The following is a 13,014-nucleotide window of genomic DNA, read 5'->3' on the forward strand; positions in this document are numbered from 1 at the left end:
GTAGCCTAACCTTAAAGTTTCATGAACGTATCTTACTCTTGTCGTTACATTTCGTTTTGTGCATTCTTCTCGTATCTTATCTCAAACATATCATTGAACACATAACACCGTAATTATTATCATACAATTCATATATTATAGCATATACATAACATATAAGAAGCATATCGATCCACAGACAATTCAAACATATCAATATATATGACACGTGCAGAACCACGGGGAACGTGTCAACATCAATTATAACCGTGCTGATAGTAAGGCCACTTACCTGATTAGCTTAGGCTGATGTCCCGACGTTATTCTTAATGAAAGTCCATTGAAATCCAAGTCAACCAATGTGAGCCCATGACATCAGTTTCAAGTTTGAACTTCTACAAAATTGTTTCTCTAATTTATATTGGTCCATGTGTTATAATTCATGCGAACGTTGGAGTCTTTGCATGAGTTAAATTTTGAAATATCTATATATGTTTGTTATAGTATTATTTTCATACAAACCATTTAATACTCTTTAATATTTTACCGATATTCTATTTTCTCTTACTGTGTTTAATACCAACATTTTTATTGTGTTTCCTTTTTTTTTTCTTCTTTATAATTATATTCACAGTCTTCCCTCTCTGTCTCTTATTGTGTTTCCCCCTTTAGTAGTATTCTGTGACTCTATCTCTTGCTATGTTTCCCCCTTTAGTAGTATTGTGTGACTCTGTATTTCATTTTTCTTTCCCTTGATTCTGTTAGTGATATGAACCAAGAGACATCAATCATACAATATGCTTCAATGAAGATGTGAAGAAAATATTGTTGAAATTATCAAAAGATATTTGAATTCATGTCATATCGAAGAAGAATGAAGTTTCATATTATAAAATTTGGGTGGATTACAATTTAGAGTTATTGTATTTCATTAATATATTTTAAGACTTTTTATTTACTTTCGGTTACAATTACATAATGGTTAATTATGGTCATTAAGTATGAATGCTACAACTCTTGGAATGCCTCTAATAGTTTCATTTTGAGGCTATATAAAGCCATGTATGTTGTATTTAGGAGGGACTTGAAAATATAGTAAAAGAAGCATTTGTGCTCTTTTTTAGCAAATGGCTAAGTTTCTTGTCAATTCTATGTAGTTTAGGTTGCATGTAGAATCATTCAAGCTCGACATGATCAATCTTGCTTGTGGAGTGATTCGAATCTCAAACAAGTATTCTTGCATTGAAATATTTGATCAACAAGAATCATTCAAGCTAGACATGATCGATCTTGCTTGTGGAGTGATTTTAATCTCAAACAATGTTCTTGCCTTGAGATATTCGATCAACAAGGTAATCTGAATCTTACAGAAACAAGGCTAACTGTTAACCGAATCTTACAGAAACAATATTCTTGCATTGAGATATTCGATTCAACTATTAAGAAACTATTTGTTGAGTATTTTTTATATTGTAACAACCCTAAATTTCTACTTATCTAGAGTCGCTACTCATCTCATTCTAAACTCATATGCAGAATATAACTCTTAATATATCATACGTTTATGCAATAAATTTCAAAAGAATAAAACAACTTCATCATTGAAAATATCGTCATCATCTTACGTGTTCAACACATAATACTGACGCATTGCTTTTACTTGAAAAATAATGTATCACATGGCCTGAATATTTCAAAGACTACTCGGTAAGTGACCCCACTATAGAGGCCATGCAAAAATGCAAACACACACAAAAATGCTCTAGGGACCTATCGTTAACTCATCCTAGGGGTGGCCTCCTGTCCAGACTAACATGGATACGTAGTACTTTCTTACACACGATCCATACGTGTGAGTGTGAATCCTCAGGTATTTCGCACCCTCTAGACCCATCATCATCGAGCTAGCTATCCGTAGTGACGTCCGAAGGTCAGTAGACTCCTGAGTGTCATGCTCGACATGATCACCGTCATCATCATAATGTGTGTGTCCGCGCTTATCATCATAAAAGAGGAAGTACCCAATGCTTATGTACACATAAACATGCATGAGGTCCCTCTGTTTCTCGTCATTAAAATGTCTTCCTGACACAACCCTAGTTTTCATCTCTATATTACTGATAGTAATATATGCACATTAATTATTCATCTTAACTTCGTTATTCACATTCTGTAGGGTTGTGTCTTAGGCTGATTTCTTGACATGATGCAATATGGCATTCATAACGTATATCACGCTTAATATGGAAAACATCGTCATATAAAGATAACAACATCATGCATCATAATCCTCATACATCGCCATCATAATGTCATCAAATACATCATAATCATCATAGCACGTCATCAAGCATCATCAGATAACTCATATACGTCATCATACGTCATAACTCATACATCATATGTTATAGTTATACAACATAAAGGACATGAGCTAGTGCCACTAGGCACATGTAGTCATACATCAAACAAGTCTCTAGCCTATCCTATAGTAAGATCACTTACTTGGTTAGCCTTAGCCGACATTCTCTCTAATTTAAATAACGTTAGCTCCCATTCCTCGAAAGCTGCAACAAATGTCATTGGGGTTTGTTTCCTATTAAATCATTTGTCATCTTTCGTTAGTTTTTCACAATTTAATAATAAATCCAACTAACATATGTGAGATACGACATTAAAACGACCTCCATTACCTTAATTGGGATCGAAAACAGGTTTGAGAGGGTTGGAACGGTAAAAATTATGCTAAAAAAGGTGGATCGAGCTAAATAAGCTGAGTTGGAGCCACAAGAAGCTGAGTCGAGCCATCTAAGCCGACCAAGTCGAAGGATTCGTTCACTACAGGCGTGCCACGAGGCTAATTTTAAGCTTTACCTGAATTCATTATTTTGTATTTAGTTGTTTTGGATAGGTTATTTTGTGAACAGTATATGTGGTATTTTATTGCTTTGGATTTCCTATTGTCAATAGTTATTAATAGTTATTAAATGTGCGCATCCCGTAAAAAATAAATTTTAAAATATTGTGTATTTTAAAATATTCTATGTCAATAAGTGATAGCCCGTAGCTCGAGTCTCTTGAAAGTGGTTCGTTATACAAGGCCAATGGCATCTTGGATGATTGACGCTTTTCTCTTGAATATTGAGATTTATGCTTTTCTTGATTTTTCATTGCATTATTTTTTTAGGAAAAAGAAATTGATATCACAAATTTTCATTTTAAACCATTAAACACTATTAAACTTTAAATTAAAAGTTGTTAATTAAATCATGGATCAGGGGTATTTTGGTAAATATGAGCATTGTTTTTTCCAATCCCCTAAATTAAATGAACCCTTAAAATTAGGTTTCTTCCTCTTGCATTTGCTTATCCTCAATACCCTTGGATTCAGTCGGGAGCGAGACCAAAACCCTAATCAATCGCAATGAAGTACAACCCTAGAGTCTCCAGCTCCCGCCGTAAGAGTCGCAAGGCTCACTTCTCAGCGCCGTCGAGCGTCCGGCGGGTTCTTATGAGTGCTCCCCTCTCCGGAGATCTGCGCTCCAAGTACAATGTCCGCTCGATGCCGATTCGCAAGGACGATGAAGTTCAGGTCTTGAGAGGAACCTACAAGGGCCGCGAAGGTAAGGTCGTACAGGTCTACCGTCGCAAGTGGATCATTCACATTGAGCGCATCACCAGAGAGAAGGTTAACGGCTCTACCGTTAACGTCGGAATCAATCCGTCGAAGGTTGTGATCACAAAGCTCAAGTTGGATAAGGACAGGAAGTCTCTGCTCGATCGTAAGGCTAAGGGCCGTGCTTCTGCAGATAAGGATAAGGGCACTAAATTCACCGCTGAGGATATTATGCAAAGTGTCGACTAATTATGATCTGGTGAATTTTTTTTTAAACTAATGTTAGATCTATGTTTTCTCTGTTTTGATTCGCTTTTAAACTTATGGTTTTGTTTAATATGATCCGGAAAGTTGAGACAATGTTTTACTGTTTTTGATGCTTTGAGTTCTTCCGTTTCTCTCGTTACCTGGATTTTTGGTTATTTTTCAATGCAATATCATAAGATTCCGTTTGTTAATATCTCTGTTCTTGCCCTTTGAATGGAGAATTTGTATTTGCTATTGAGACTGATTTAATTTCTGGGCGACAGTGATTATTGTTGAAGAACATAAAGCGATTGTGAATTTAACTTGAACCTTAACCTTTTCGGTTTCTAATTGAAGAATTTAGTTTGTTGCTTTTACCATAATTTTTTCCCTTACTACTTTGAAGTGATTTCACTCCATACCTGCTGCAATGTGGACTCGTATCACTAGGAAATTGTGCTATGCTTATTAGGAGTTTACTTTATTATCTCATTCCTTTAGGAGGTGAACTACCATGCATTTTTGAATTCAGATTGATAATTTTCCTTGGAAATTAGATGAACTCTTAATTGCCTGCCCTTAACTGAAGTACCATTAATCAAAGTTATCCATGGACTTTGATTACTTCAAGTTTTGTAATTATCCGTGAAGCATTATTCTTTTGGTTTGAGCCTTTCATGTATTAACAATAGTTAGTCGTTGTGGCTCCTTTCCTTGGGATCTTTTTAATACCCTTCTGAATTCTTTAGTGTTTCTGGTTGAAGTGATGTTTCTCATAAAAAAAATTGACTTCAATGAAACTATATGATAAGAGTCGCTCTCCCTGTAATCTCAGCAAGACTCGTATTAATTGTTACGGTTTATCTATATTGTATGAAAGTTAGTTTTTGTTGTCTTGTTCTTGTGAATGAATTCTGAACTGAAGTTCGATTCTTTGTTTTCAAAACGTTGAAGTTTGTGAGATCTTAGAAGAATGCCCAAGTGAGTTTTTTCTCTCTTTAAAAAGTTTTTGGAGAGTTGTTCCACAGGGTATGGTTATATGTAGCTTGATTCTATGTTTGGTTTTGGCAGCTTGTTTATTACAGATTCAGAATGAATTTTGGTTGGAATGAGTTTGAAGTAGTAAATTGTGTGTTAACAGCATGAATTTTTCTGAAAAAATCTATTATTTAGAAAGGATTTTGGTTGAATTTGGTTTCCATATGGTTGAATTGGCTCCCAAGCCAAGTATCCATTCTCAAGCTTCCTTAGAACAGGTATTATTTAAAGTGCTCTCTTACATTCCCGTCATTACCCGCCTCAGATCAAACTTCTGTTTTGTTGTGTTCTTAAATCTGCATTTGCAGAACCAAATTACCCTCAGAAACTCAGAACTTAGGCTTGTGCGGCGGGGAGTTCGTGGTTAGGGGTTGCAGTTGGTCGCGTCGGTGTCGAACGGGTTGAGTAGCAAAGGTAGTCCCACGGTAAGCCGGGTTGGATTCTGGGTTTAAAAGGTAGAGAAATTTGCTCCAAATCTCATTCTGATATTAAAACCCCTTGGGCTGGTAAGCAAGTCAGTGTCATCAATCTATTGTTTTGATGGTCACCCTAACTATAGTTTTAGCTCCACGATCAGCTATCCAAATGATATTCAAATTATGGAAGGAATGAGGGCTTGAATGAACAGGTACATGAACAGCATCATTCATTATATAAAAAAAAATGAATTTTTGGAAGCTACATCGAGTTAACCGTGTTCGAGACAAAATTGGTTCAAATTTGTGTATTCGAACTGAACATCTTAACCAAATTACTAAGTGAGTATTGAGAATGTACACATTGATTATAGAAACATGAATCTTATTGATTTGTGTGGGAATTTCGACAAGCTTTGTCAAGGTAAGTAAAAAAAATAGGGATTGAAAAGTAAAATATCTATACACATCCATAGTTTCTTTTCCTCACAAGCATATCTATACTTGATTAATAAGATCATTCTTGCGTACCTTTCATGTTACGCACAAATTCTCTTTGATACAATGTTGCCCAACATTAATTACATATGGTATGTGATTGTCAGCAAGGACCATGCGTATTTAAGGATGGGGTTACGTTTCTAGATTTGTCGAGGTGTTGAGCTTCATTGTACTGCTCTTTCCTTGATGCGCATCCTTGCATCTCACTACAAAACTCAAAAGGGAATGAGCTCGATTCTATAAAGGAAGGATGAGATCAGTAAATGAAAATGAACTGAAAACAGAAAATGGCATCTTTAGTTGATCGTCAATTTGGGGCATATCTATCCTGATCTTCCCAACTTCACTCCTATAGACTCAAGAGAGTAGGCCTTACTGAGGTAATTCAATAAGCTATTCAATAAGATCTTATATCAACTGTCACAATCGTGCTCTTATAGGACATTCATTCGAGTATGTGACACTCACTCTCACCCCTAAGTGAGTAAGCCAACTTGAAATGGTGTCACCTTCAGTCGGACGACGTATACCAAAGTCTCTGGCCTCGCTTTAAAAAGAAGGTTTTAGAAAAATGAGGCAGAGAGACATTTTAGAAAGAGAGTTTGAAAGCAAGATGAAGAGAAATGAAGAAAGTAATGTTATAGAGACAACACAACAACTTAAATAACATATAACTTTGGGTAGAAAGAATTGCTACTAGTCGCATCTCCCTATAGTATATTCTGAGGCATTTCAGGTCTACTAGGCATAGACATGATTATGTCGAAACACCATACATTTAGAAAATACAATAAATAAACTATACATCATGAAAGCAGTAGAGGAAAACAATAAAGTGATACAACACAAGGGTTTTGACATGCAACGGGCAGGCGACCATGGACAACATGTCTTGGACAAGCATAACCATGACACATGACATCTCATCTAAGTGAGGGAATACATGAGGCCTGAGCATGACATCCTCCTAAAAAAATATGGTGTAGGGCATCCCACCTAGAAGATGAATTATGGGCCTCTTAGTGCATCATGTAGTAGGAGGTCATAAGTTACTTACGGAATAGTAGAGTGGTACCTAGCAACTTGAAGGATCATGACTTTAGTGCATGGGGTGTGCAAGGCTTGGTACATGGTCCTACGGTATGTCTTCATGCATGGTAACTTGTATAACCCAAGGTTTGTAGGAAAACGTATATCACACCCTTATTCATAATATGTATATAACCCTAAAGTAAGTATGAACATGGTTATATTCAAGTCATAAATACCCATAATGTCATGTTAATGAGACCTAAAAGTTGCATGACCAATGGAATTACTCGAAGTCCTTGTAATCCAAGGTCTTCGTCAATAAGGGTAATATGGTCATTTAACACCTAAATTAAGGTTTGAGCTCCAAACATAGTCTAATAGTTATGATATTGTACCCGACCCTTAAAAGTCATAGTTTTAGATTATATATAAAGTTTTATGTCAATTGGAAATTATTTGGTCGTGAACTGTCAGTAAATTTCTTTAGGAGCATTATGGTCATTTTATATCCTTTCTTGGTTTAGCTACGTAACCTTATCCCATGATCACAAAATTTCATATATATCCTTATTATGTCACGTGTCTAGCATTAACATTTCATAGACAGTGGAATTCATTTAATGGGTTATTTTATAATTACTTGATTTCCAAACAAAACGCTTGGTTTAGGTCCTTCACTCATAGTTCTTGAATACTTAATTCTTCGTTAATCCTTTAAATCTTAACTTAAGGTTCATATCAAAATTCTAGCGATTTCTAAAGTATTTTTTAAGAAAAGTTCAGATTGGCTTCTTACCTCTTAGTCGATGTCCAAGACCTTTGTTATCGAGCTTTTGGTACCCGAATTATTCTAAATGTTCTTTGGTAGCTTCCTTGGAGAGACTAGTTTCTGGAACCATCAAGAATTTTATGAGAACCAATTTGAAAGAGGGTTAATTTGAGAAAAACCGAGAGGTCAGAATTTTGGCTGATGTAGGCAGTTCAAGCCACGTCATCTTCTTCTTCCTTAGAAATGAAGAAGACGCGCACTCTTTATCACCGGTATTTGAAACTCAGCTCTTCAATCTATTATAGAGTGTTTCTTTCCTTGATTTCTTCGTGAAACTTAAAGATGAGATTGCAAGGAAGGAATAGGAATCGATTTCATACCTTTTGATGAGTCATAACTCAAGTTATAATCTTTTAAAGTTCGTCCAAAATCATTTTCAATACGAGCGCATATCCATGGCAACTTCCCGGCTATGATCACTTTGTGTGATCGTGGCTAATTTTAGAGTTAATACTTCAATATGAAAGTCAACCAAAACACAAAATTGACCTTTCTTGAGTAACTCATCCAGACTTCCTATGACATGTAGAGAGGAAATTGAAACTTACACCCAAATTGACTCGAAAATAAAATTTTTGAATTCTTTCCTCTCCTCAGCGTATTGGCCTTCATGTTCTTCACTAGAAATACTTCTTGAACTCCCGGGAAGTGATTGGGTTGGTTCAAATGGAAAATTTTGCGCGTAGATACGAATAGAATTTTTTAGCTTCTTTCCTACTCCTTTAATGGCGGCTTTGGATATGATGAGTTGGGCCTTCTAGATTCAGCAGCTGGATGCAAAGATATCAAAGATTTGCGCTCAGGATTGTCGAAAATTCTAGATTCAGGCAATGGCATTCTCGTAATTAATTCAAACTTCATGGGTATTTTAGTATTTTAGTCCTTTATCTTTCAAATTTTATTTAAAATAATCTAAAAAAATTTCTTAAGTCAATTTCCCCTTCTTAAACTTTTTGTGATTCTTTTTAAACTAAAAATCCTTAAAGCCCAAGAAAAATACGAAAAATGTCTATTAGCCCATTTTCCCTTCACATTTTCCTCTTCAAAGCTTACAAAGCTTATACTAATAAGATAAATAAGACAACATAAGAATGAGAATACAAATTGATGAGTGAGAATACGAATTGATGAGGAAATAATGAAGATTTGATTGATTCACCGGTTGAATTTTGACTCATTCTTATACTCTTATCAATTGAAACACAAAAAATCTCAGTGGTCGTGCAAAGAAAATGTTCCCACGCCCAATTTGAGTAGATATCCTCTCAATTCTTCTAACATTATTGCCACAAACATTTATTCTAGCGACCTCACATATCATTCATCACATATAGACACCAGATTGAAAAGACTCGATAATAATAATGTGGTGACATGATCAAATTGAAACGTTTGAAATCGAAATCATTAACTCTCTCCGATATAAGAAGATACTGATTGTCAAAATGACAAAATGCCTCCAAAGCCTAATAAGGAAAAACCAACAAAAATAGAGGGGAGGGGGAGTAACAAACAATCCACAGTATAAGAAAACCTAAAGAAATATGAATCTGTGGAACTACTTATTGAGTGCTCTCTTTTCACGAGCAGGGCAAGAATTTGAGTCCCCTTCACAAGAAATTTTTAGAACAACTATGGCTTGAGAGCAAGAGACAAACCAAACTTGGGGATTCTGTCCAATGCCTTTGTGTCAATCTCACCGGCGATGGTCAACAATGATTTTGGAACAATTTCATGCTGGAGGAGTGCCCCAAGTTTCCCATTATTGTTCAGCTTCGCCTTCACCACTGTCAAATGATCAACAGCAAACGCCCCGCCTACCGTGAAAGTGTTATCGTTCGTGGAGAATCTTCGAGTAATCTCTCCCACTGCAGCACTCTTCTTGAGTTGATCCAAATGGTGCACATAGGAAGCTCTTATTGAGTCTCCCTTGTCACCTCTATTAAAGGAGAGGAGGAACTATGAATTAGAATGAGCAACAGACCCAACATAACAAAAGAACTTGTAGATTGGGAATGATATCTTACAAGATTATCGAAGCAGATGAGTCGGGTTTTGTCACGCTAATGCCAGCAGAATACTTTGTAAAGTTACCAGAAGTGGTGTCATATCCTGCTTCTGCACCAAAGGCAAAGCTTGGAGTACCAAGGGTGGCTGAAACATCGACTATGGGGTTTTGATTCAAGGCAACTGCAGTGGTGAAGGTTGCATGATCGTGGAAATATTGAACCTCCAACTGCCGCAAGAAGAAAGAATAATCAGAAACAAGCAATTTGAAGTACAAAAGAGATCTCCAACACTAATGGAAAGAATGCTCTGCAGTTTACCTTGCCAGAGTTATGATCTGGGATCTTGACTGAAGCAATAGTCTTTGTGGATGGCACTATTCCATTTAATGTAACGATGGTAGAAATCTGAGAAAAATAAAATAATGGGTAAGATGAAAAGACATGGATATGTAGCATGACCCTAATCCAGAAAAAAGAAATGCGATTCACAAAAAAATCCTTCTTATCAATTTTGATTACGGTTCGTGTTAGGCTCAATATTGATCCAAGCTCTAATATCGGCCTTATTTTCAAGACAAAAATGCAGCATTCTCCAATCAAAATATTTTCTATCTAGATTTTTTTCCCGATCTATAATATCATTATCTATTAGATAATTATTGATAGGATACCCATCAATATATCAAAAATTTCCATTTATCTGTGTTGTACTTATACAAACTTTCTTGATTATTTTTTACTTGTACTGTTAATTCATAAATAGATCAATCATTATTATTAGATTTAGAAGCAAAACGACTCACATTTGATTCCGTATCAACTTTAACATCGAATGTAACATTCCTGTACTTATACAATGCTGCAATATCCCCAGTTGAAAGTCCCCCTTTCTTCACTGCAGTGGAGGTAAGGACCTACAAGAGTAAGGACAAAAATATATGAATACAATTTGACATGAAGTCACTCCATAATTTGATTAACTAACATGAACTAGCAATTGGAGAAGGAATTTAGTAGAGAAATGGCTGAAATGAACTCATGATATTCGTCCAAAAACTCAAAGACTATGATTTCAGCTCAGAAGACATTAACATACAATTCACGATAGTGAGGATTCATAGAACACTACAAATTCGGAGGAAGAAAATAGGACAGTAAGAGCCGAATTTAGATAAGGAAAAAGAGACTAAATCCAATGGCAATGACAGCATTTAACAAGCTGAAATAGAGCACCAAGAGAACAAAAAACTGAAAAAGTAGGCCATACAATGTCTTGTTCAAATTCCTTCAACTAAAAAAGAAATCCAGCAACATCTCAAACGGTCATTTGGTAATAGATCCAAACAGACATCTCTGCTCTAAAATTTAAGAAACAAAGGCCGAATACATATCCGATTCGAAACGAAAACAAGTCAAACAGTGAAACTACATAATTAACCCAAACAGTCGGTGCAGAATCACTTCAAAAGACAATTAAAACTACTACATCATTACAAAACAGAATACGAATGCATAACAAGTTAAACCAATACTTTCCATTGACCGACCTTGAAGATCCGGGGGGGGGGAAGAACAATCAATAATAAAACATGCGGTACACTAATTACCGCTGACTTAGACCTATGGAATCATGCGACGAAGAAACGAAAAAAGAAGAACAAATCAAGAAACAAAGAGTAACATTATTACCACTCCAGCATCGCTATACGTTGAGACAGAGAATTTCTGATCCGAGATGTAGTCCCTGGTCAGAAGATCTGAAAAAAGAAAAGACAAAAAAGCGATGAATATTCGTTCCGGCGGCGGAGACTGGAAATGGAGGAGAAGATTTGGAGGGGAAAAGAAGATATGAAGAAGAAGAATACCTTTAGCCTTCTTGCCGATGTCGAGGAAAAGTCCAGGTCCCTTGCTCATCTTGGGGATCGGAATGCAGAGAGAAACGAGAGAGAGAGAGAGAGAGAGAGAGAGAGAGAGAGAGAAGGAAATGGGGAAATGTGAAATTGAGAGAGAGAGCGGGCGATCAGCTTCTCCACGAGTCGGATGGCGTTGTGATGGTCGGCTGTGATCTTCTGTTTGCTACGCCAATGTCCGTTTTCTACCGGTAGCTTTCCTTTTCAGAATTATAATAATACCAATAATACAATTTTCTCTCCAACTTTTTATTTTCTACTTTATTATTTTTATTACTCTAAAATCTTTTTAAAAAATCCCGATTAATTTAGATACTCGAGATAATGAAGCGGCTCAACGAGCAAAGTTCAAAAGAGTGGTCGTACTAAATTTTAGTTCAAGTAGATGAGACTAAATGTTATTTGACCCATTGTTGTTTATATTGAGTGGGTCGGTGTCTAACCAAACGAGACTAAAAGTCACTAGACCTAATTCGATCACGTAAGTCTATTGTGCAATGTTGCAAAAAACGAGTTCAACCTTCTTGGACAAAAATTATTGGATGGGTTTGGAGTTTAATTCGGACGAACCTAAGTTGCTATAGTCATAAGTCACTAAGCCTTTTTGTGATTTGTAAAATATATCAAATGAGTATTTATAGTAGAAGCGAGATAATTAGACTCGGGTAAGTACTGGATTTGATTCTTTTATACATGATATATATTAAAAATTACTAAAAAAATCGAACCAACAAACCTGGATAAAACATGAACATTAGAGTGATCGGGAGTGGCAAAGGGATACGAGTTAGGAACAAAGCCAAAAAGATGTCATTCAAGCTCACAAAGCCGAAGTTAAGTCCATTATGTTCTCGATTGCATTACACCAAGCACAAACTTCACAATTCGTCTCAATGGCAAGATCACAAGGTTTTTCTTAACAAAATATAGACGTCATTATATGCATAATATGCTAGTATATACAAAATTCATTTAGAACAATCACATCTAAACGTTGTCATGACTTAAACATTTGTAAAATTCATTTAAAGTCAAGGTAACGTTGATGTTAGCAATAATAACTAGAATCAAAATGATAGAAAGTTCAAAGGAATGAAAACGTCCTGATCTAACTTAAGGGTTACGATGTTAAATGCAAATAGAATTACCCTAACTTAATTCTCATAGCCTCCATAACAACTCCATCATCTTAACCGGGAAAAGAAGTAACAGGTGACTTAGTATTTAGATAAATATTCAGTAAGTAACTCCACTGTTGGATTAGGAAATGCAATCATGGTGGGCTTATCTTTTCATAAAAACATCATGACCTTGAATTCTACTTTTTCAGTCTGAGCGAAATTGGATGTGTAGTACTTCTCTACACGCGGTCCCTTTACACGCACATAGATCCATCAAGCGTGTTCGTATACATATCCCTGCCACGGAGGGAAAGGAG

General features: G+C 35.9%; 2 protein-coding genes across 2 annotated transcripts; one reads left to right on the forward strand and one right to left on the reverse strand.

Annotated features, from left to right (window-relative positions):
* The first annotated feature begins 3,320 nt into the window (after positions 1-3,320).
* LOC111784582 (60S ribosomal protein L26-1-like) lies at positions 3,321-4,055 on the forward strand. Its single transcript, XM_023665232.1, has one exon. The coding sequence runs from the start codon at positions 3,404-3,406 to the stop codon at positions 3,842-3,844; it is 441 nt and encodes a 146-aa protein (XP_023521000.1). The 5' UTR covers positions 3,321-3,403; the 3' UTR covers positions 3,845-4,055.
* Positions 4,056-9,038: 4,983 nt separating this feature from the next.
* Positions 9,039-11,732, reverse strand: LOC111784581 (mitochondrial outer membrane protein porin 2-like). Its single transcript, XM_023665231.1, has 6 exons — positions 11,532-11,732; positions 11,356-11,423; positions 10,470-10,580; positions 9,985-10,071; positions 9,685-9,893; positions 9,039-9,596 (listed from the first exon to the last, which is right to left on the reverse strand). Exons 1-6 carry the CDS (start codon positions 11,578-11,580, stop codon positions 9,290-9,292), a joined length of 831 nt encoding a protein of 276 aa, XP_023520999.1. The 5' UTR covers positions 11,581-11,732; the 3' UTR covers positions 9,039-9,289.
* Between the last annotated feature and the right edge of the window lie 1,282 nt (positions 11,733-13,014).

The sequence above is a fragment of the Cucurbita pepo genome, unplaced genomic scaffold (assembly GCF_002806865.2).
Source record: "Cucurbita pepo subsp. pepo cultivar mu-cu-16 unplaced genomic scaffold, ASM280686v2 Cp4.1_scaffold000237, whole genome shotgun sequence".
In the NCBI taxonomy this organism is placed as follows: Eukaryota; Viridiplantae; Streptophyta; class Magnoliopsida; order Cucurbitales; family Cucurbitaceae; genus Cucurbita; species Cucurbita pepo.

What these genes read in the sequence shown, in the direction of transcription:
- LOC111784582 (XM_023665232.1), top strand. Translation starts at nt 3,404, where the DNA reads ATGAAGTACAACCCTAGAGTCTCCAGCTCCCGCCGTAAGAGTCGCAAG.
- LOC111784581 (XM_023665231.1), bottom strand. Translation starts at nt 11,580, where the DNA reads ATGAGCAAGGGACCTGGACTTTTCCTCGACATCGGCAAGAAGGCTAAA. An exon ending in AAGTTGATACGGAATCAAAT is followed by an intron (nt 10,072 to 10,469) that starts GTGAGTCGTTTT and finishes TATTTTTCTCAG; the next exon opens with ATTTCTACCATCGTTACATT. An exon ending in TCATCTGCTTCGATAATCTT is followed by an intron (nt 9,597 to 9,684) that starts GTAAGATATCAT and finishes CTCCTTTAATAG; the next exon opens with AGGTGACAAGGGAGACTCAA.